Genomic DNA, 24,378 nt, shown 5'->3' with positions numbered 1-24,378 from the left:
GCAGCCTACAGCTGTAAAGCAGGAAAGGCTGGTCTCATTTAGCTGCTGGACTGAAGCTACCATGAACAACTGAAAGCACCTCAGCCTTCTACTGGAGTGGTTTTGTGCATCACCTCCTCTTTATCTGCAACCACATCACTTTACAGTCCTGACTAATAAGAACACAGCACAATTTGCTCATATGTTTTCCCACTTGGGAGATCCAGTTCCTGGAGGGAGATCCCATCCAGCCATGGATGTGCTACCTACAGCCTCCCCTCTGTCTGTATGGAACTCTGCACTTTCTCCTTGGGAATATGGATTTATTGCAAAAAATTATATCATGAAGTATGTGACATGAATGACTGCAAGTGACAAAGGGAGGCCAGGTAATATTGTACAGTTATTGGAGGTAAACTTTGTGGCAAAAGTATCATCATCCACATTAGTGGAATGTCATAGCTTTGAAATGTAGAAAAGTATAGGGAGAGAGAAATGCATCTTAATAACACTAAAGTGAGGTTTTTTTCTCCATTTTTACCTGCAAAGCAACTGGAAAACAAAGAAAAAAGCTACAATGATTAAAGAAAAAGGTATCATTAATAGCATCAGATGTACTTACCTCTTGTGCATATTTCTGAGTGAACAATGGTGGAAACTTCAAATTTCTAACATCACTTAAGGTCTGCAAAAATAGGAAGAACAACATATAACTTTTCCAAAATAGCATTCTTCAGTAATATTACTCTATTCTTCAAAAATATGCAAACTATGCAAACAAATCAGCCTCATGGAAAAAAATTTCTTTTAAAAAGTCTTGCTTTAGTGATTAAAAATCACAACATACTTGAACAGACAAGTTGCTGCTTCTCCATGTATACAGCCTGCAACAGGAATTACAAGAATTGTGATCTTTGCAGTTTTAAATCAGTCAGATACACAAACTTGTACTTTCTCACTTCAGCTCAACAAAGTTAACAGATCTGTGCACCACCCATAACCCCCAAGATGGTCTACACCAGTATTAAGACGTGAAATGACTGTCTCTGTCTTAGCAACATAAGCACCAGTCTTTATTTAACATTTATGGAGGAATGAGCAGATTTATCAGCAGTTGTGATGGGTATTTCTGTGTTTCTTCCATACCAAGGCCACTGGCTCCATCTAGTGACAGTACTTTTACCGTGTTCAGCCAGAAGCACAATATTCAGCCCTTCATTTCTTTAAGGAAGGATCTCCTTTTTCAAACGTTTGAGCATATAAAAATTTCAAAGTTAAACCAAAATTCGGTTCACTGTTACTCCACTGAAAGTATAAACTGACCAGTTAATAGTGATGGGCAACAGTCACACTCCTGCTCAAGAGAACTGAGTTTTATGACATTAAAATGCTTCAAAAAACTTTTCCCCTTCTCTGCCAATTCAGTCTGCAATTAGTGACCAATTTCAAAACATCTAATTTGGAAATAAATTGCACTGCCACAGACTAACTGCTAACAGCTTGAGACAGAGGCAGGTCTTATGCTCCACCCACCTCTGGGGATTTTTCCAGCCAGTTGTCACAGATTCCTAGAATTTGCTGGGTTACTTGGTCAGGCAGAGCATGTTTTGCTTCAGCAAGCAATGCTAATGCTTGGCTGATGCCAATGAAAACCTCAGTGTAACAACTCAGAAAAAACTCCTGAAGTAGCCAAATTCCAGAACTTGGCAATGAAGGGGGTTGGAGGTTCCTTTTGGATTTTAGTAAAAGGAGCAGGATGATAGTGAAAATCACGGGAGGTCAGGGCACTCTTTTAACCCTTTTTTGAAGTCAAACATTGGAATTAGATGCAATTTAAATTTGATTCTAATTACTTGCTAACTGGAAGGGCAAAGCTTGTAGTCTCTGCTGTGAGAGATAGAGAATCGAGGATGGCTCTTTATTGGGAATCTTTTCTACTAAAACTGATTTAGGGAAATTGAAATTGGTTTCAGTGCAAGAGGTTAAAATTAAACACCAGTTCCTCCCCTAGACTATGCTCCTTTGTGCCATAAAAAGCCGGAGCATTTTAAGCAAGAGACTGCAATGGGTGAAGCACTTGGTCAGGCTGTTGTTTCTTATCTCTCTGCTAAACCCACTCCATCCTCACATGAGAATGTAACCCCCCCAAGCACATATAAATGATAAATACGAATTATAATGACTCTTTCTCTCCTGCACAGGTCACTGGTCACCATGCACAAGAGGAAAAGCCTTTCTGGCTGTCGCCCTTGTTCTCTATGAACTTGTTCCTGAGCAAGATGGATCTCATTGTAACAGGAAGCAAGAGCTGTAACGAACCACCAAACATCCCAAATCCACATTTGTTGCAATGAAGGTCATCAATTATGGGAAGATTGTGCCTGAAGCTGAGTGAGACTCACAGCTAGGACTCACTACAGGAAAAGGAACAGCAATTTTTCACAAAGTGCTTTGGGTGAAAAAGCAGTGCAGATACAAACGAGGGAAGAAATAATAAAAATGCACCGCATGGTTCCAGTTCCTTGAATGAAAACCAAGCTGGTAGGCTTAAAGTCACAAGCTATATTTGTTGCTTGAGTTCTTGGATATCCTAGTTCAATAGTTTCTCTTACTTGGCTTGACAACAGAGGAGCTTTGTAAAGAAATTAAAGCCTCCATTCAACTGCACACATTAGGAAGACTGCAATTTATTTTCCGTGATTCAGGGGGTCTGTACAAGGCTGATAAAGAAGTTGTGCTGCTAATTGCAAGGCTTTCTCAAAACTGACAGGAACCTCTTGCCAGTGTTTCACCAAGTGAATAGCTACTTTAAACAAATGCTCCAACTGAGGATAACCCAAACACATAAATACCTTGACCCTCTCCATCTGTGTGCTGAAAGGGTAAAGCAGCTCAAAGAGAATCAGTCCCAGAGAAAAGATATCCACTTTGTGCGAGTAGGTGTTCCCACAGATCTGAAAAGGCAAAATCAGGGTTAGGGCAATCAAGCTACTCACTGCATGTCATTTTGTACCAAGTAAACAGCACCCTTTCAAGGGCCACCTATGGAAGTGGTCAGCCCTGTGCAGGGCTGAAAGCTACAGCACAGGCATGTTGGCAAACTTCAGCAATGAGCAGCAGGGACCAAGATCCTGGTCTGATCCTCAGCTCCTCTCTGCACACCCAACTGCAAAGCAACGTTTCACCTTACTTAAGCCCCATGTAGGAGGAGTGTGTCCTTCCTCAATTAACTGGAATGTTACACAGTTATCCTTGTACGGCATTCAAAGCAAGAAAAATGATTACATCAAGCTTGAATCATTAGCCACTTTTTTGCTATAATAAATATTATATTAAAATATTGGGTTTGGAATTCAATTTAGCTCAAAACTCTACTCTGATGAGGAAGAATTTAAGTGGCTTGACTGCAACAATTTACTAGAAGCGCCTGATCTTTGAGCTCCCAGGAACTCAGGGCTCTTCCAGGCACTGCCAAATACAGCTTTAAAGCAGAGAGCACAAACCTGTTCCGGGCTCATGTAGAGTTTGGTCCCTACTTGTCCTGTGTGCCTGGCATAAGCTGGCATTGGGGTCAGTACTGATTCCTCCTCCTCATCTTGGTCCATAGCAGTTACCAGTCCAAAATCCCCCACCTTTACTATGTCATCCATCGTGAAAAATATATTGGAAGGCTGAGAAAACAAAGAGGTGAAAAGAAAAAATAAGTTATAAACAGGGGTCTGTGTTTCAATCATCACAACACTTGGTTCTAATTCAGAAGCCATGCTGTCAGGGTTAAAAACACTCATTAAACTGCTGAAGTGTAACAGCTAAGAATTGTAGCTACTGAGGAAACACGAATTACTCCTGCATTAAACACTGTCCCTTCCTGAAACTCAAACTGCTCTTTTCTTGCCATCCAGCAGAGGTTTACCAGCACCACACAGGTCTGCTGAGGAACATACACAAGAGTCAACAGCTGCTGGGAACAGCAGAGATAAGTTATCCAGCTCCCTATCACATGGCACATTCACACCAGATGCTGCAGTTCTGACTCCTGGTCTTTCTTATTCTAATCTTGAAGTGCTAAACTCGTTCGCTTTATTATTAACCAGCGCACAGCATGTCATCCTAACATTAAATTACAGATAATGGAAGCCTGGGAACAAGGTCTGCTTTTCAGCTGCAGTGTAAATGTGCAGTTTGACTGGGGAACAGCTGTCAGCATAACAGAACTGAAAGTTTATTTTTGATAGAAGCTTAAGGACTTGGCAATTCACAAGAGCAGCAATAGTGATGATCTGGCTTAAACTTTCCTTTAGCTTGTTTGCTACGTACCACCATCCCTGGCTTAACCTGATAAGAGACTGGAACTGAGATGTCCCTTTGCTAATGGTCCATTAAATGGACCATTTAAAAACCAGATGATTTTTCAAGAGATTTGCATCCTGGCTGATAGAACAGCACCCACCAAATGAATGATTATTTCTTTGAAATAAAACCACTCCGCCTCTGTTACAAATACAGATGAACACACAGTTTTGAGGAAAGAAGAGACTGATCCTGCAAGCAGGAGGAAACAGCAGGATAATGTACAGGGAAAGGGCCAAGGTGTGGTGAAGAGGCAGGTGGTGCTGGGTAAGGTCCTCTCAGAGCTCCTGGACCCTCAAGACTGGGAGAACACGGTCCATGCTTTGCTGACACAAATGCTGGAACAGGAGGAGGCAGACAGATAGAGGGCAATATTTTTCCAAAAGACCAAGGGACTACAAAACTGACCTATTGCAAAGCCCATCCAACTTCTTCAGTTAAAGACAAACCCACTGTGTGCAAGAGAGAAATGAGACAGAAAAAAGGCTTCTTGGCTTTTTTTTTTTTAAGCAACAGACAGCTCTGAGATAAGCACTGCAGAAACAGCTCTCACAGTGCCCACATCCTGCTTCTGAAACTGCCTTCTGAGCCGGGTCTTATCTCCTCTATATTTCCCTGTAATGAATGTCAAATCCTTCAGAGTCACAACACACTTAGGGCACAAAAGCTACTACCCTGTAAGCCCACAGGACCTCCAGGCTCTTGCTGAAGCATTTGCACAGCACCCACCCTCTGACTGCACACCCATGCTGCCAAACACCTTTGCATCAGAATTTTAATGCTCAAGGATCAAACGTCTCCATTAGGGGTTTGTATCCCACCGCCTTGATCCCCATTCTCTCCTCCAACAAACACAGAAGAGTTCAACAAGATCTGTCTTGCTTCATGGAGGAAAAGCTCTTCTTAAGAGGAAGTTTTATTTCTGTACTTCTCTGGCTGGACACAGACTGTCTCTGAATAGGCTGGAGTATAGTTTCTACAATTTAAGGAGAAGGGACTCTCTGCTATTGCAAAGTACCAGCAAAAATAAACCCTCAAGATCTCATTTGGAAAGATGAAGTCTAAGGCAGATGCACACTATTTTGATTTAAATCATCAGAAGAATACATCAAATATAACCACCCTCTAGTTTAGTTATCTTGCCACCTGCACAAAGAAATTTCTCTCCATATTCTTCAGTCAAAGTAAGAATTCTCATCTTTTCACAGACATGAATAAGCTTCTCACACATCTGGAAGACTCTGTTTAATTTAATTAATGCTGTAAAATGTATCCAAGACTGTTCTTGCAGTTCTATGAAAGTGATAATTTCTTTTGAGCTGCCAAGCATGACCGACAGCTTATCCTGGGAATAACATTAAATTCACTTGACAGACAGACTTTTGTTTCTGTACTCCATTTTCTTCAAAAGAATTTGAACTGTGACCTACTCACTTGCCTACCTAAATTCCTGCCAGTATCTCTGATTAGCAGGAGCCTAGCTAATGCATCTTAATGTGCACTGTTAATTTAAATACTTAAAATGTCTTCTTGGATCTTTTAACATTCATACATACAAATTTATTTACACACAGATCTACCAGTTCTTGTTGGTGCCAATGGGAGCAAGAACTGGCCTCTGCCACCACTTAGCTCTGCCTGTAGCAAGGCCAAAGCAGCTTTGCAGGTTATTCACTTGTTAGTGCTGGCATGAACTCAGGGTTGCATGACCAACCTCTTGGACAAATTACAAAATTAGGTGAGATCTGTTCCAAGGAGCTTCTGAAAAGTACAGAAAATAATTAAATATACTGCATGTTTTTTTGGGCAAATTAACACATAACAGACAAACTCTGGGATCCAAGAATAACATCTGTACAAGCACAGAAAGTTTCCTGAAGGAGGAAGTTGTTCATTCAGGGAGAGAGTTTCCAAGTTGGTTATACCAAGTAAACAAAATTAAATCTCTTGTTCAAATCGCTGCCAGCATTGAACTTTTAAGATGTTCCAACAAAACCCTCCACACCTAGTGATTAAGACTAACACAGTTTTAAGTGAAGCTCTGCACAAAGTTTACTGAACAGTGATCTCAGTCAAGGGAGCTACAACTGACAGTATTGTTAAGGAAGGTTATTAATTAACATGTCTAGCAACATATTAGTACAGGGATTTAATTACTTTTATGGTCAGTTTCTCAAGCACTAAAGATTGTTCAGATAACTTGTTCAAGGTAATTGCCTAATGCTGATGGGAAAAGAAAATACTTGGATGGGTTAATGAGTTTTTCTAACTTTGACATATCCTTTCAGTATTACTGAATTTGAATCCCCTTTTACTGCCACATCTGAGATGGCATTTTTACCTTTTGCTTCTACTGATACCAAATGATCACCATCTGAGAAGCTACAACAGCAGTTACAGCTATTTCAGTGATGACTCCACTAAGGTGGGTATTAATGCCTCCAAACAAGCAAAGAGAAATGGGAACTGCCTCTCCACTTTGGCAAAAGGGATCCATTTCTCAGAGCTTGTGCTAATAAAATTAACTTAAGCTGGGCTCTTCAGTTGAATTCTGGTATTTGGTAACACATACAGTACTTCAAATGTCAGCAAAATTAGGCACTAGCATAGGAGGATCATAAGCAAAACGAAAGAAAAGGTGCAACAAGTCACTCCTGACTTCAGTTACATTGAATACCAGAGGTTAAAACCACTTTTCCCAGTCCTAACTGTCTGGATGCTATCAGGCATTAAAAATATTATGAATCCTGCAGAAAGCTGCATTGTGATAGTTGGCATTGACTCAGAATTCAACCCTAGGACAGTTTACATTTCAATCCCAGAGCACTAATAATCAAATTTTACTTTCTCTAACCAAGAGTAACACCATCCTCTTAGGCTGTATGGCTACACAAAGAAGGAAAATACAATCACAGAATCATAGAATTATTTAGGTTGGAAAAGACCTCTAAGATTGAGTCCAACTGCAAACTTAACATTGCCAATTATCTGCTTCACTTGAAATGGTAGAACAGGATCCAAAATAGCTTTGTCACACAGTTCAGCACTGAACAACCCTGTCAAAAGAACATGAATTAAAGATTCCATAAAACAAATGCAACTGATCTGTGCCAGCTACAAGAAGTCTTGCTGTAAGAAAGACTTTAATTGCAATAAGCAATGATGAATGTTTATTTCCTGGAGCACTGCACCTCCAGATTACTGTACAGACGTTAACCCAGCTTTTGTAACACCCACGCTGAGGTCACTGATAAGAGTCAGCTATTTTAGCAGGATTTGTCTCCAGTGCCATATTACTCCCACATACAAAACAATTTTACCTCTATCCACACACTCATCATCTGTCAGTTTAAAGCAGAACTTGACCCTGAACTAACCAACCTGGCACTGCTGCTTTAGGATCAGTGAAATTTGGAACTGTTGATGCTCAAATCTGTAATGTAGCAGAGGGACAGTTACTCTGTGATACCATTTGTGTCAGTAAAATGTTCCAGGAATTTTACAGCACCAGAGACTTCGGTGAGATATTTGGGCATAGGTAATTCAAGTTAGGATAGCTCCAAAGATAATGCTATAGTACTAAACCAGAAAACGTTTGCCCATAGGACACAGCCACTGAGATAACGATTACAAGCATAACGTGCAAAGTTCAGGCGTTCGGTGATGATCATGGCAATAAATGAATAAAATTAAAAATCCAACATATTTTCTACAGTAACCTATGAATACAAACCTTGAGATCCCTGTGCATTAATCCTTTGCTATGCAGAAAGTCAACTGCCTCAGCTATCTGCAGAAATATCTGTAGACACTCTGTCCTTTCCCTCTCCTCTATCTCACACCTTCTGCTCATCCAGTCTTTGAGGTTCTCTTTCCGGCAGAGCTGCATCTGGATGTAAAGATACACCTTTGGAGATGTGGGTTTGACTTTTTCTGCAGTATTTTTAGAAAGGTCCAGGCTTAAACTTGTTGGCCTTGGTGGAGAAACAGAGAGGGGACTTCCTGAAGCAGATTTCTTGTTATCAGATCCCTTTGTACTTTTCCCTTTATCCTCAGAAAGACTCTCATCATGTGAAACATCAACTTTATCTTCCTTACTAGAAGCATTTCCACAGCCAGAATCTTCAAACACAATGGAAGAGGAGGTCCCTTCCTTCAGGTGTACAACAGGAACAGCTGAAGAGCAAATTTCCAGGGAGGAATTTTCCAGCTCATTACTGTTGATAGTACTGTCTTCTACATCACAGCCCGTAAGGACACTGTCCTGAAGGTTTAACAGTGGATCTTCTGAGTGCTCTAAGTCCCTGTTGTCTGTCTCAGAAAATTCCAGAGGAGAAAACTGGCTTTCAGACGAATTTGACTGACCACAGGGTATCCCCACAGATCCCACCCCCTCTGATGAAGTGGCAATAATTTCAATGTGTTCCTGCGTTGAAAATGGCTCTGTTTTGATCTTAAATGATGGGACATCCATTGGGCTGGGAGAGCTGAGTGGCCAGTCAGTGCTGGAAAGCAAAAATTGAGAGATCAATACTACAGAAATTGTAGCAGGTTCCATCATTCCACTCATTCCACTAAAAATGCATTTTCAGAAGATTTTAACAACTGCTACCTCTGAGACCCATGTCATACTGTAACAGTGAAGCACTACCGAAAGTGTGGGAATCACTAACAACCGGGATTTAGCATCCGTTTGCCTTAGCAAGGATAATGTTTTCTCATTGAGACAAAAGTGTTGGTAAAGGAAAATTTAGCAATCTCTGCTGCCTGGACTCCCAATGTGCAATCAGGCTTATCTTCAGCTTGAAAGAAATTCAGTCCTTTGGAACATGCACTGCAATGACTATTTAAAGTGCCTTGGAGGAATTACAGCTGTGAAATGTTAATTTGATGCCTGACATATAAAGATCGCTGTATTCTAAAAATTGTGAGGCATGTTAAGATGTTATTATGAGACCACTCAATAGTCTTGCACTAGGCCTCATTCTTTAAATGCCAACATACACCCACTTTTTCCTTTCTCTTTACACTCTCTAAACTCCTATATCTAATTTACCATTTTTAACCTACTTCTACCGAGCTTTACAAATCGTCACTCTGATTATCCCTCGCATATTTCTGCTAAAATAAATTCACTGAAGCCTTGGAGTACTGAATCAGATCCATCTAAACCAAGATAACAAAGAGGAGGAAAGCAATAGAAATCCAGTCACCCAAAGATTCAATTACACAAGTTAAATTAAGAACTACATGATGTTTCCTAAGCTGAAAGAAGGACCCTGACACAACAGAGGATCAAAAAATAGAGAGACTCTATGCAGAAGGGCAATATATTTGTACCTTGTTCAACTGAACAGTTAACAGGCCAAGTTAATAACTCTTTCCTACACAGTCTCTCAGTTCTCCTGGATCCTCTACCACTTCTCCAGTTCTGCTGATGTACAATCTCAAATTTAACTTTTAGAGAGAAACCCCCATGTACCTTTCATCTTTTAACCACTGTTCATCCATCTTTTCCTGCCATCTCTCGGGTGGAGCTTCCAGCCATGCGTTGAAATACCGGACAATCCCTGGATGTTCAAGTTTAGCCAATGCCTTGACTTCCCTCATCACCTTTTCCCGAGCCAGCTCCCTGGGATTTGGGGGGAGGACAACAACGAGAGACACGGTCACAAAAAGCAACAGCACAGCACATAAATTTCTGCAAGGGATTTAATAAAAGCTGCCCCAGTACAAACCAGGCCAGTAGTATTGCTTTTCACATCAAAAGACAAGTATGTTTTAAATTCCCCAGAGTAACTCCTTTAGGTTAGAAGTGTGGAAGAGCAGTATGTGCTCACAGTGGCTAAATATTTAGTCATCCCTTTTCACATAATTACAGGCAGCAAAACTGAGAAGAAAAGGTTCATCTGCCTCTCTACTGTTCTCAGGGACAGAAAAAAAAATCACTGAACAGCAATATTCTACAGGGATATAGAAGACACTGACACAAAAGACAGACAGCAATACCTTGGGATTTGTTTTTAATTGGAATAATGTAAGGAGACTGCATAAGGACTATCTCTGTCCTGTGGACAGGAAAGCAGGTAGCCTTCTGTCTCACTGAAGTCATTTATTTCTCTTCATAAGTCTAACTGAATCAAATGAAGTCTGATGGTTTTATTTAATGGGTTTGAATATGCTTGGAAACAAAGAATTCAGGCTACCTGAAATTTCTGAACAAAACTTTTAATCTTAAATAGTCACGCTTATTTAATACATTCAAAAAAATAGTAATTCTAGATTTCATAGCTTTACCCCCTCCCTCTTGCTGTTCTAACTTGAGATTTCCAGAAGCAGTGTCTCCCATCTCCCACTAAAAGGAAGTGCTGCAAGCTCTGGGTAGGGTAATTCAGCAGCATGGCTTGACCACCTATGACTGAGAGAAAAGGTAGGGGTTGTGGGACCAGAAAATGAAAAAAACGGACAAATGGAGGCAGAAAAGCTGGTGAGGGAGAGAGAAAAGAAAGAGAAGGTGGAGTAGGAAAGGTAAGGAGAGGAAGGAGAGAAGCAAATTAACAGTGTGCTACAATAACTGGTCCTGTTAGCAAAGGCTCTATTCATCAAGGAAATCACAGGAGTTCCCATGGAGCTGCAGCATCGTCACAAGGGTCCTGCTATCCAAGTATTTTAGCCAAGCAGGTCACCCCTCTGCTGTGATTACACATGCCAAATTCTTGATGCCAAAACTAAGTCAGCCCCCCATTAAAAAGTGTGCCATTCATCCCAATGAAATATCTGGGAATTCAGCTCAGGAGCAGATGGTTCAGGGTGGGACAGGATTCCACCATTCATTCATTAGTTCTGTGTCTCAACAAACCCATTCATTACCTGTTGGGCAAACGGATCCTTTTGATAGCATAGTTGCAGTCATCCACTTTATTTCTGGCTTCAAAAACCACTCCAAAACCTCCACGACCCAGACACTGAATTGGTTCAAAATCTGTCAGATATCTGTGAGCAGCAGAGTGTGAGGAGGGGACAGAAGAATGGAGGGAGGTAGAGGAGAAAAATACATTAGTATAGATAGAAAAATAAAGTCATTTATGACTTCGACCGAAGTCGTTCTGTAAGGGCAAAACACGCTGAATGACTTGAAGCATTTCTTGTTTTTCCCTGCTCACCCACTGAAGCTGTCAGATGGTTCTCTATTTATGAACTGGGTAGTTGCTGATTGTGCCCTTATTCAGTATCTATCTCAACCCAGCAGGATCCATTCTGTATGCACTGGACCAACTGAAGAGGTTTTTCAGAATATCAGGTTGCACACTTACTGGATCATGGACCACCAGGATGTAACCTAAGTTTCTACACCAAACCAGGTGGTGACAGCTAAGTATTTTCTGAATCATGATTTGCCTTTAGCCCTACCCCAAATAACTATTTCTGCAACTAGTCCTTCTAAATATCCTTTCCAAAATATCACTGTCCTTAAACCTTTCTTATTTTTCCTCACTTTAAATACTCCAGTTCTTGTTTTCCATCCAAATGTACAGGAAATGGTCACATTTGCTCCAGACTAAGTTTCATGACATGCCCCTATGAAGCATTCTATCTTAACCAACTCCTTTGTAACAGCAACAAAGGTTTTATTTCAAGTATAGACTGCTTATTGTGCAGAGTATATAAAACGTCATCTGTTTCCACCTGCAATTGCCTTTCTCTGCCTTAAACCATAAAACACAGAAACAGAGGGAGTAAACACTGATAAAGACCTTCAAGAATCAATCAATCTCCCATTTTGCATATCAGTAAGAAATATGACAGCAACCTTCCTGATGACATGTAACCTGTTGACTCTCTGGAATTGCTTAGACTCATCATAACTGCAATCTCCTGCCAGTAATGGGGTCACAGAGTTCTTTGTGTCGGTTGCTGATCATCCTACAGTCAGAGGACTAGGAGTACTTAGGTAAGAACAAGTGAACACCTACTCTTCTATCTCCAGACAGCATTAGTTGTGACACTGACAACACCCTGTTCATGTTGTGTTGGACAGAGCTCACCTTGACACGTATCCAGAGTTCTTGACATCACTCCAGCTGTTGTCTTTAACATCTCCACAAGTGGGTTCATATTTGCAATCAGTCTGACACTGTGTTTCAGATTCCTTCCGCAGCTAACCACAGTTTCCAAAACAAGAACAAAACAAACAAACAAACAAAATCAATTCCTTAAGTACCTGAAACTAGTTTGTACCCCAGATACAGCATTAAATAAATATCTCCCAAGATGTTGAAGCAGTCTAATCTGCTTGCTGAAGCAGTTAAGCAAATTGTGGCAGCTGGCAGCCGTCACAGACAGATTAAACAATAAATTTAGGCTTTTGATATTTTTTTAATCTCATTAGTTATTAACTTATTAATATTACTCACTGCAAACTCAAAACTGAAAGAAGCAGCTAAAATAATAATCTTTTAGAACTCAGGAGAAAAACACTTACTCTGCTGTACGGATGGGGATGGAAAAGTTTGCGTACAATGAAAGTTGTGGCCACGATGCAAAATATGATGGTGCCAACAATTTCCTTCCACCAGTGGAGCAGGAGAACAGGATCCTTTTTGCGAATGTTCTTGTAATTCGTATCATCAAAAAATCGAACAGTGATCTGGTTGCTACGTTTGTTTCTCTCTCTCTTGTAGTAGGGTAAGTAATAACCATTATCTGTGTACGAAAGACACAGAGAGACAAGATTTACTTGCAGGTAACTACAAAACAATTTTGGCTTCTCATTAATAAGGTTTCCTACACAGACATAGGGTATTTTTGTTTGCATGCCCCATGATTTTAAATGGCACATGAGCAAATTCAGTAAATCAAGGTGGTGGACAGCAACTAGGTCACCCATCAAAGTTCGTCTCTTCAGAAGGCCTGACCACTGATAGCTTTAAGCCAGAATATCTTCCATATGGAAAACTTTCCACCACCAGGCTGTGGTGGTAGCACTGTTAGCAAATTCTAAATAACATAATTCTCAAGCTTTTTCCACTTGGACCAACTATCAGGGGCAATGGCAGTACACACAACAGCTCTGCAGTAGCAATTCCAGGCACTCTGAAGTGCTCCGTGTGGCACTCGCTGTACCTACACCACAACCTGGAAATCCTAATTTGGACAATGATTTCCAGAGTTCATTGAATGTTAAAAAAAAATACACGTATTTAAGATCAAACAACTGGTCATTTGTCGAATTTCACAGACAATAAATGGGTAAGCCTATTTGAAACACTTAAAATTTAGAACTTCACCTACCATAAGGATACTGCAGAACTGACAGTGCTCCATTACTGTACTCCTCATGAGAATACTTGTCATTGCTGAGGCACTTATCAAACTCATCGGAGCCCACCAACACTGGAGTCCTGGAAGGAGAATCTAAGCAGAAAAGACACAATTTTCTAAGCTGTACTGTTCAAAAAATTCTGTTCTCATATTAATTTAATGAGAACTCCAATTGCCTAATCTTAGAAAATCCCTCTTGGACCAGACCACGAGAAGCAAATTTCATGCAAGGAAACATTAATAGGGATATTTTAAGGTTACAGTTACTTAACACCTTCCCCCCTTGCTAAAAGAGTAGTTTTGGACGAGTCAATTCACTCATATTCACATCACTGTGAAAAGCTTCTTCCCCTTTTTGTTGAAAAATTCAATTTAGAAGACCCAACACTTCATTATTAAAAGAGACCCTGTCAAATCCATAGTAAAAGAAAGCAGACATTAAACATTTAATTAGAAAAAAATAAACACTTAATAAAGCACAGAAATAGTTCCTGAACTGCTTTACAGCTGGAAATATTAGGTTATTTTGGAACATACTGGAAATCAGAAAGATGTCCTGTTTTTTTTCCGAGCTAAGACAATAAATGAAACTCTGAATTGTTACTTACGGATTAAAGGTTTCCACTTGATTTTGGGAAGAGGAATAATTGCATTATCGTTCTTGGATTCCAGAGCCTTTGGATTGGTTGGGAATTTCTCAGAAAGTCTGACTGATGACTGAAGATACAACTGGCCCCTGAACATACCTAAGTAATAAAACAGAGAGCATATTAGTCTTTAGATTTAGTTCTCTTCACCCTCATAATAAAATTGCCCAGTAAAATGTGCTAAAACCATTTTTGAAAATATTTCTTTATATTCTGAGAACCAGAGATACCTACTCTGATTGCTAGGCTGGATGAATTCAAGTAATGTGTTTCCCCTGTTCTAGAAAATCAAGAGATCAGGACACCTCATTTTCACTGCTGGAGAGCAGGTGCTACAGGAATACGCCAGAAATTTTTAAGAGCTATAAAGCAGCTTGGGCTTTGCCTAGGTAAAACCCCTCTGAAACTTCCTACCCTTGTTAATGCTGTAGAGATTACTCCTCAACAGACACTACCAAGGAGGCTGGAACTATCTGGCTTCTTCCTAGTGTTATTCTTTATCTGTTATTCTAACCACTAACAGGAAAGCTGCAAGGTGTAAAGATTTGGAGAAAAAGGCAAAGACAAACCAAGTTTTAGAAAACCAAAGCACATTTACCTCCCAGACACAGACAGACAGCTGAGAAGGAGGACCCGGGGCCATTACTTCAAATTGTTACAAGCCACATCCAATGAATTCTGACAGCTGGATGAAAACCTAGTCCTGTAAAATCTTATCTGAATTTTCTTCATGGTAAGTTACTGCAATCAGTGTACAAATCAGCAGGCAATAAGCCTTGTTAGCTATAAACCTGTCTTTTAAAGTTTCGAGACTTTTAGTTCTCTCCAATGTACTGAAACTACGAAGCAGTGAACATTTCAGAACCAAAATGGAAAAGATTTATAGTTTTGAAATCTATCAGTACAAAAAGATCTGCTTTACTACAACCTCAACAGGGAAATGAATAACATTTACTACAGATAATGCTGCAATTGGTGTCTCACCCAAATAAACACTGGATTCTGTGGCCCCTCTGGCAGCTTCCACAAGATCTTCTTCATCTTCCAGTACTTCATTATTTGCAGTGTAACTTGTGTCATCAAACAGACTGATTGGAATTACTTTGCCATCCTTAAGCAGCCATGCAGAAGCAATTGGAGTGCAAAACTGAAGGAGAGAGAGGTAATTGGAAAATTAATGTTGTATTAACGAGCTATTTTATAAGAGTAATGCTAAACAATGTGCCTAAATTCCTTGTTTTAATTTTTGTAACAGATGCAGCAGCTCAAAGTCAGAACTTTAGTTAAAAAATTACAAGCAGATGTGTGCTCTTTTACAAAGACAGTGCCTGAAACCCAAGATGAAAGACATCTTCAAAACTTCTACTTTTGTGATATTTAATAGTCTGTCTTTTCCCCTACCTGGTATTCCCATTCCAGATGTCCTCCTCGTTTGTTAAAAGCCATCACTTTCCAGTCAGCCACCGAGACCTTTATCACGGTGTCTTTCATCATAGCTTCCTGCTCCTCCACATCTGAAATTATTTTTGTTTCTTCTTTGTTCATAGTTGATTTAAAATTGCTCTCAATGTATCCTGCTCTGCTTTCAATATCTGGGACATAGCGCAGCTCAAAGTGACCAACACTGAAATTCCACCTTAAAGAAAAAGAGAAAAACTTTGTAGAAGCAACTTGTATATTCCAAGGAAGTCCCAAATCCTCTGTCCAGAAGATTCCTAAACTAAATTACCTATATTTGGCCCATATTTTCACAGTAAACTCTCAGATTGTCAGATGAATAGAACTGTATCAGGAGGGGAGTGCTAATCCAAAGCATAAACCAAACAAGCTGAGAAATCTTGCCTAACATGATGGCTAAGCTGAGAAAACAGCTGCTGAAGTAGGACCAATGCCATTGAAGGTTTAGTATAAGGAGAGGGCAATTAAAATCATCAAATAGTACAGCTGGGTCTGCTTAGTAGGAAAACATTGTGGAGCTGATGAAAGCAACAAGTACAAAGCTTTTATGAAGCAGCATCCTACACAAGGCATATTCCTCTTCACTAATTGAGTGGATTTAATTGGAAATGTAAGATTTTTCAAACTGAGGAAGGGACAACACTTTTTTTGTTTGTTTTAATCCAACGTACAACCTAACACAGATCTCTTGGCAGATACTTCATGAAACCAGGACCACTCGTGTCCAATCAGTTAACACTCAAAAAAGACAACTACATAATGAACTGTATAAAGAACACAGAGTTTTACTGCATAGCAAACTTCAATTCTTGTAAACCAACAAAGATACAGATGGGAAAGGATGGAAAGTTTGTGTCTTGAACAGCACGAAGGGGTAAATATTCTTGAACAGTATGTTTGGATATCCAGAGTTTCTTATCAGTCTGGCAACCACCAGGAGCCTAAACAGTCTCCTTAAAGAATTTACACCCTTATAGGAAACGTTTGGCATATTTTACATACATGTTTCTTTCTCTGAATTAAAACCTCAGATCTATCCCATTCATTCCATGTCACCAGGAAAGGCACCTCTGTTTCTAACCACAAAGACAGGAGAATTCTGGTGCACAAGATGCAATACTATGGTTTTGACACACCTCTCCCAGCTCATATCAGTCTCCAAGAATCACAGAACCCCCGATTTATCTTCTCAGACATCTAATCTGAGATGATCAGATCAGATCAGATCTGAACTCTAATCTATTGGAGTTCCCATTAGGTCATCCCTGATACACTACAGACTCACAACCTGTCACATCCTGCTGCAAACAGAAGAGGGAGCAGGGGAACAAGGAATGATGGATCCTCCACTAAATTGCTGGGGAGTTACTGTATCTACATAGAGTAACCAGCCTTCTGAATCTGTATTTTATCAAATGGGTTTTGGTGGGCTTTTTTAGCAGAATACATGTCTGTATCTTTATAAAAATCTTAATGTATTAAAACTTAAACATGACCGCATTAGGAAAGCCACAGATTGAACCAGTTTCTACAACTTGTAAAAAACAGACCACCTACATTATGAAATGAATAACACAGATCTAAGAATGATTTAAAATATCAACTTAAAATGAAAGCTAAAGACATTAAGTATAAAAAAACCACCAGAGATAGCTACCATGAGTAGGTGAAGAACTTAACCATGAATCAGTAGGTTGTAAGAAGACTTTTAAACTGCCTCTTCTTGTACAAAAAGCAACAGTTAGAACTAGTGTTAGTGACATTTGCCTTGTGCAGCAGAACAGTGATAAACTGAGGTATGCAAGGACAAGGGAAGTAACTGTCATTTGACTCTCATCTTTTCTGTCTAACTCTAAAACTGAAGCCCAAGACATTTTCAAAAGCACTGAAGAGCAAAAGGGTTCGATCCTTGCCAACAGCCCGGTGCATTCCTTTGGTTAACAATCTAAACTCCCTGTGCAATTCCTAAACTGATGAGAGTAAAAAGAAGGTCAAATCCTTAAAACATTACGCATCAAGAACTCTATGGCATTGTCTCTGAACTCACTTTTCATTGCCGCTGCGGGGTCCAACAGCACGGACTGTTTTCTGGGTTCGGTGTAACAGGAGCGTCTCCTCCTGCTCCGTCTCATCGTCGTCCCACCGGCGACACCCCACAGCCGAGCAGATGTACTTCACCTAAGGGACAAGGCAGGAGACTCCCCTGTGCAACTTCAAAACAAGTGTAACCAACAGCAACATTCAAAGCCAACAATCCTCACAACACATTTTTGGCTGCCGGGCAACTTCGAGCACAGTGACTTTAGATGCTCGACTTGAGGGATGTTGAAAAGCCTGGTTTAAGAGATAAGGGCTTTTCAGAACCAGGATTTTCGAAGGATCCTAGAAAGTTTACAGCTTGTGGTATTTTGACTACCATTTGACTATGTTTTGCATGTATTTCTACTTCTAACAGAAAGAGATCTCAGCTTTCTCTTTTCCCTCTATTTTTATGGACATCAAAAGAGCATTCCTACAAGACCCACAGCATAATTCTGCTTTCATGTCATATTTGTCTCAGCATAACTCTATCAGCTTCAAATGAAGTACTACTGATTTATATAAAATACCACAGAGCCTTTCCTCTTTGCCTTGTCAGCTATTTAGGGGAAAGAAAACCTTATTGAACTCTCACAGTCACACAGACTTTGCAACAGTCCAAATCTCAAACAGAATTTGTATTATATGAGCAACTGTATTTTGAAAAGGGAGTTGAACACCCTTAGGAAGTTTGGATTGACACCAAACTGCCAAAGACAAGAGACTGCCCGAACTCTTAAGAAGGAAGAGTCAGGCACTGTTTCTCCTATGAGACACCACTGCTACTGTGAGTGTAAAGAAGGAATAAAACCAGAAATTAAAATCTCCACTTCCTGAGCACTGGGGGAGAAGCAGTCTCTGTTGGTGCACAGAGCCCAGTGAGGAAATCAAAAGGAATGCATGAACTCTTGTTTTGGGTCTATGCTCTTTAGCACTAGTGATGACTCTACACCACACCATAGAAGTGTTCTACATTAAAATGTATGGTGAAAATGAAAAAAAAAAAAATCCTAATTTTGCTGAAAACACACATTGGGAAGTTTACATTTTTTTAACTGAATCTATTTTTTAACTTGTTTCAAAATGTAACAATGTTTCTGATTTACCAAATGTCTCTTCTTCACTACATAAAGTATCTACAAGCACTTTAAGGACATCTAACATTAAAGAGGGGGAGGGGGATGTCAGTTCTAGGACTCCAAATAATGCAATTAATTCCTGGGCTTTTTCTAGCCTTTTTTCCGTCTGTGCTCTTTCAGGACATACAATTTTGAACCAGCGGGTTTCAGAAGAAAAACACCTTCTGTACTAGTCAGATAGCAAGTAGTTTTTAACTTTTACATATGACTCTACAATGTAAGAAGAGCTTCTTCTGAGAGATAGTAAACACACTGACAACAACTACAAGTCTTCAACTTTTGAATATGTTGAATGTTTTTCTTTTCTCATTAGTTTGGGAAAATCCGAAATTAGTTATGAAAAAAGTGTCACCTAAAGCCTTAACTGATATGCAGTAAGCTGGACAGCAAAGTTTATTTCAAGCAGAGCCGAGTGATAAACTTGAACTCCTCTCCCAGCTTGGTAGAAAGGGGTCATCCCTCTTATCCTCCCCCTCACCTCTGGTCACAAACCCCCTGTTCCCTTCCCTTGTCCTGGCTCTGGCACTCCCCGACCCTTTCCTACAGCTCACCCAGCATAAAACTAATCCAATAAAAACTGGGCAGTGCTCTGCTGCGTTTGCAAGTCGAATCAGCTGAGCAAAGGGTGAGACAAGGGTTAAAGCCAGCACCAGGGGATGCGGCAGGAGCTCCCAGGCAGGAGGAGATGGCATGAGGGGCTCAGCCATGCAACCTACTCCAGCCCACTGCAGCTGTTGCCCAAGAAGCTCAGACTCTGCCCTTTTAGCCCTGCAGTTATACCCTGGAGCTGTACCACAGCTTAAATCTCAAGAGTTACAAGAGTTTGCAAGACAGTGCTCAAAACACACACACACACAAGACAACTTTTCAGGCTCTTACCTTCCCTGAGTAGGAGCTCAGCCCATAGGTCGTCAAAGACTTTCCCCCAACCAGGACCACGTCCTCGCCAAGTTTGTAGGATGACTCCAAAAGAGATTCTACTGTGAAAGGAACTGCTTCCATGCTCTCTCGATCCCGATCCCACTGGAAAAGGTCCCCATCCAAGGAAGGGATTATCATCTTATTTCCAAATACCTAAAATAATTGAACTGAAGGTTAGCTATGATTTAGCCACAATTTTATCAAAATACACAGACCACAAATGGAAATGGAAATGCTGTAGAAGCAAGTCCAGTTTATTATATTCCAGTGTCCTATTTTATGGTTTCATATCCCAGAGTCTTATTTTTCAAAGTCACACTGAAGACAGAAAACTTTCAGGCCTTCAAATCAAATCCATATTTCACTACTCTTATTTGAAAAACAGTTCAGTGTGTGACACTTCTTCAAAACATTTTAAAGCTCAACCAGCTGACAGGTCAGTGTTCATCCAAACTGCAGAAAATATGATGTGGGCACTCTCCAAGAGGCAACCACTGGTGAAAATGCAAAGTTTTGCAGATTTTTTTGTGATAGTTTCAAGACAGCGGCATTTTAAAAGAAAAACCGAGGTTGTTTTTACAATTAATGACTGCTCCAGAATATCTAACGTTCTGTTAGGCAGGGAGAACAATTATCACTGAAATCAGAGCTCACATTTCCCCTTTGCCTTTCCAGACAGTTAAATCTGACTACACAGAATTTATGTTTAAGCACACTGTTCCTTTAAAACCTGCCTGGCTTTTTCCTAAACATACAAGTAAAAAAAAATAAAGAAATTAAAAAATCTTCACAGGGATACAACGTTTCATCCATTACAGTGAGATTTTCAAGGAGATCCTACTTCGGAAGTATGAGTCATTGTCAGTGAGTACTAAGGGACTTATTAAGAAACTCATTATCAGCATGATGGACCGTAACTAATACTGTGGAGCCACAGTGGCTGTGCCCATCAAGAGCAGTGAGAAACTGTTATCCACATAATCTTAGCTATTGAGGATATGGATTAACATGGAACATTTCAATGCTTTTCCAGAACCTCTGTCCATTTGGGCAGTATTCTACATTATTACATTAAATTCAGATACTTTAAACATTAGCATTTAAAGGCTACTTCTAGTTCACATATGTTAGTCACTTCAAACAAAATATTCCTGCTCAGACTCTGAGGCACACACGTGTATTACGAAGTGATACAAAAGATGCAGAAGGTTTCTGGTTATTATTTCTGGAACCACTGTGAGGATCTGAAACCACATCTTCTGCATGATTCAAATTCTCTCTAACATGAGACTTTTTATTCCTCCAACTGGGTCACAGATGAGCAAAGAGCATTAAGCAAAGTTGGGATTCACCTAAACAGGCAGGGAACGGCAGATGTTGTAAACGTGTGCATGTCATGACTAATATCTCTCTCCCCTTACACTGTTTGACACACCTCATTCACAGAGAAAATTCAGGTGAGCTACCCGACAGTGATCCCCAAAGGATTCAACACCCATACTTTCTGGCTTTGAAAAGCCTCACGATGACTGACAATTAAAATATAAACTCCTCTCAGGAGCACAATGTGTAATTGAAGAGAAGATAAAAACAAATCCCTGAGAGTAGTTGTGAAGCTCTTTAAAAAGCAAAATGAGGTGTGTTCTTTCCATCCCAGATATTTACCTTATGGTAAAAAAGGTCAAATATCCTGAAAGAGACATTGAATGAGATATGTGTGATACACAATAAATGTTGCATTAAGGCCTACCATCTGGGAGGAAAAATAAACACGCGCGGCTCTATAGACACACAGAAATAAAACAACAAAAAAGGTAACATTCCTGGGGCAGGGAGGGGTCATTTGTAAAAATCACCTGATCAGCAGGGGAAAAAAACCAAACAAATAAGATTTACATAAGCATTCATATTCAGGAGCTGCCTTGTGATCCTGAGGAACAAAGTCACACAGATTTTGGAAAACACCTTTTTAAAAACAAAAGATGCCAGTGCCAAAGTTGCAGCTGCAACCATGGTGGAGTACCTTGTTAAAACATGCATCACAGAACAGTAATATCACAAAATGTTTTCGTAATGTATTCTTTCAAAAATGCGTAATAATTCTGGTGACAATGCTTAGCCTGTGCAGCTGTCACCTTGCATTAATAAATCCTCTGTAAGGTTTCTTCCTGCACATGATCCATATACCTGCCAGCAGCCTGGAGGCTCTGCTCACCTCCAGCAAAATGAGATTCCTGCTCCAAGGGCTGCAGGTCACCCCATCAGTTTGTGAAGAGAGAAGGCAGCGGTGGAAACTGCCCAGGAATTGCTGCTGAGCAAGGAAGGCTCTCAGTGGGCAACTGTGAGCTCTGGGGACAGTGTGACACATGTCACCTTAAGCGTTTCCCTTGTCCCAAAGCTCTTGCTCCGGGGTCCTGAGTCTGAAATTTTCCACTAGCAAACAACACAGAAACGTTGGCCATTTCTAGGAATCACACACCCAAATCCCCAGCACGCATCAAGATCACTCAGCAACACACACTTGTAATACTCCCAAGATATGGATCAAATCAAGTCATGCCTTCAGAACTTCCCTGGCAGTGGGTCACTCATCCATCACAGCCTCGGTTCCCATAGGCTGTGGAGGACAGATGACACCGTGTGGTCAGCTCTGTGATCACCTGCCCGTGCTCCCAGCCTTGAGGGCATCTGTGGGAGCAGCACGTCCTGCGTGACATTGGGAAGGAAAGGCTGAGAAAAGACACAACTGCTATGGGTGAACACATCAGGAAAGGGAGCACAGGCAGCAGGAAGAGCTGTTGCAGTGAAGGACAAAGCCAGGGCAGGAGCAGATGAGGTTAAACCGACCATGAGTAAGTGCAAGCCAGATATTTGGGTTACTATCACAAACGTGGTATTTCACTACAGAAACAGAAGAGGGGAAAAATCACCTTCTTTTAAGATTACTCTATCTGTAAGAGGGATTACATTACACAGCGCTGACCAGGGATTGCACCTGATTACCGCAAAGGTCTTCTTTTACTAAAACAGCTTTATTTGAAGAAAGGGGCAGGTATGCAAATGTGCCACTTGCAGGTGCCCATATACACATGTAACAAAAGCCATTTGTGGCCATTTGCGGCCACTTGTGGTGACATCTGGTTTTCAAAAGAGCAGTTCAGCCAGAGGCTTTGGAAGGGCATTAATAATAACATCAACTCCTATCCAAATTATGCAGCTCATTCTCTAGTAGATCAGAAGCAGCAAAGGGACTTTCCTTGAAAGTACCAGCAACTAGCATCGGCATGCAGCTCAGGTAAAGGAATGACATCACCCTGTATCTCAAAAGCATTACCTCATCTCCTAATCCAAGGAGTGAGTCACCCAGGCAGTCAGCTGCAAATCTCTTGGCACAGAAAATGTAGGTTACCACGATGCACTTACACATTCCTCTGATCTGTCAATGTAAATAGCTATTTGTTCAGCCTCACCGGTCAGCAATATGGCACATAATTGTTAAGTGGCTTGTCTTTCAGAAGTAACACTTAAAAAAACCCCGAAAAAAAACCCACATTAACTATCGAGCCCTAAATGAGACGCTGCTCTTTTCGCTCATTAAAGAGTTTGAAGCCCAAGTTCTCCATTGGCTCCGCGCGGGGCTCTGCAGCCCTATCAGCGGCGCGGGCTGCGCAATCTCCAGGCCGACGGGTGAGGTAATGCAGTTTCTAAAAAGCCCTCACAAAAAAAAAGCGAAAAGGCAATAACGATCCGAAATGGCATTCGCTACCAGGGAATTTGCTGTCTAGACTCTTTACTGGAAAGGAGGGCACCGTGCGCCAGGTGCCGCGGCAGGTTGATGGGCGCGGGGAGCTGATGATTTATAGCGGTGGGGGAAAGGGAAACAGAGAGAGAAAGGGGAAAAAAAAAATGTGTAAACAGAGATCAAAACGAGCTGAAGTACTAAAGCTTCCAGGAGCGGCTTAACAGCAAACGTGACATTCTACCCCATTCCCAACACTCTTTATCATCTGAAGCAAAAATCAAGCCTGCTCACGTGCAGACACATCTGAGCCAAGTCTGGTGCCAAAACAGTCAATAGTATTGTTTACAGATGGGCTGGACTGTCTAATGACTTCAAGGAAACAACTAGGCATAAGTAAAATATTTTCTTTAGAATAGGAAGCTTTATTTAATGCCTTTATGTTTTTCTCACACTTCAGCTTGTAGTTTTCAAACCTCGCTGTTACTATAAACTGTGAGAGCTTCATTCCAATTACTAATTAACTAAGACTAACCTATATGATCTTAAACTATAAGGGCGCCAATTTTTTTCCCCTCTATGATTATCCCTACAATAGGATCACTGTAACAAACAGGATCAAAGCCAACATCAAGCATGCTCTTAAGAAAGCTACTTCTCACTGAGAACTGTGTCTTTTAAGCCTCCTTAAAATTAATCTAGGCAACATATTAAAAGTCACATATGGCAGCTTCGTTCTAAAGGG

General features: G+C 40.6%; 1 protein-coding gene across 1 annotated transcript in view; it reads right to left on the bottom strand.

Moving 5' to 3' along the window:
• EIF2AK3 (eukaryotic translation initiation factor 2 alpha kinase 3) overlaps positions 1–24,378 on the bottom strand; it is a 43,778-nt gene that overhangs the window by 1,706 nt on the left and 17,694 nt on the right. Inside the window, exons 3-16 of the mRNA XM_027691260.1 lie at positions 19,853–20,047; positions 17,803–17,933; positions 15,699–15,933; positions 15,282–15,444; positions 14,259–14,396; positions 13,621–13,743; positions 12,812–13,032; positions 12,375–12,487; positions 11,200–11,322; positions 9,812–9,961; positions 8,063–8,834; positions 3,483–3,650; positions 2,832–2,933; positions 602–664 (exon numbers count right to left, since the gene is read on the bottom strand). Coding sequence (XP_027547061.1) covers positions 602–664; positions 2,832–2,933; positions 3,483–3,650; positions 8,063–8,834; positions 9,812–9,961; positions 11,200–11,322; positions 12,375–12,487; positions 12,812–13,032; positions 13,621–13,743; positions 14,259–14,396; positions 15,282–15,444; positions 15,699–15,933; positions 17,803–17,933; positions 19,853–20,032 — 2,682 coding nt within the window. The 5' untranslated portion in view covers positions 20,033–20,047. The remainder of the gene's footprint in view (positions 1–601; positions 665–2,831; positions 2,934–3,482; positions 3,651–8,062; positions 8,835–9,811; positions 9,962–11,199; positions 11,323–12,374; positions 12,488–12,811; positions 13,033–13,620; positions 13,744–14,258; positions 14,397–15,281; positions 15,445–15,698; positions 15,934–17,802; positions 17,934–19,852; positions 20,048–24,378) is intronic.

This window comes from Neopelma chrysocephalum, unplaced genomic scaffold (genome assembly GCF_003984885.1).
Source record: "Neopelma chrysocephalum unplaced genomic scaffold, ASM398488v2 Primary Assembly neopelma1_83, whole genome shotgun sequence".
NCBI lineage: Eukaryota > Metazoa > Chordata > Aves > Passeriformes > Pipridae > Neopelma > Neopelma chrysocephalum.
Note: the sequence above shows the minus strand (reverse complement) of the source record. Positions and strands in the feature narration are given on the sequence as shown.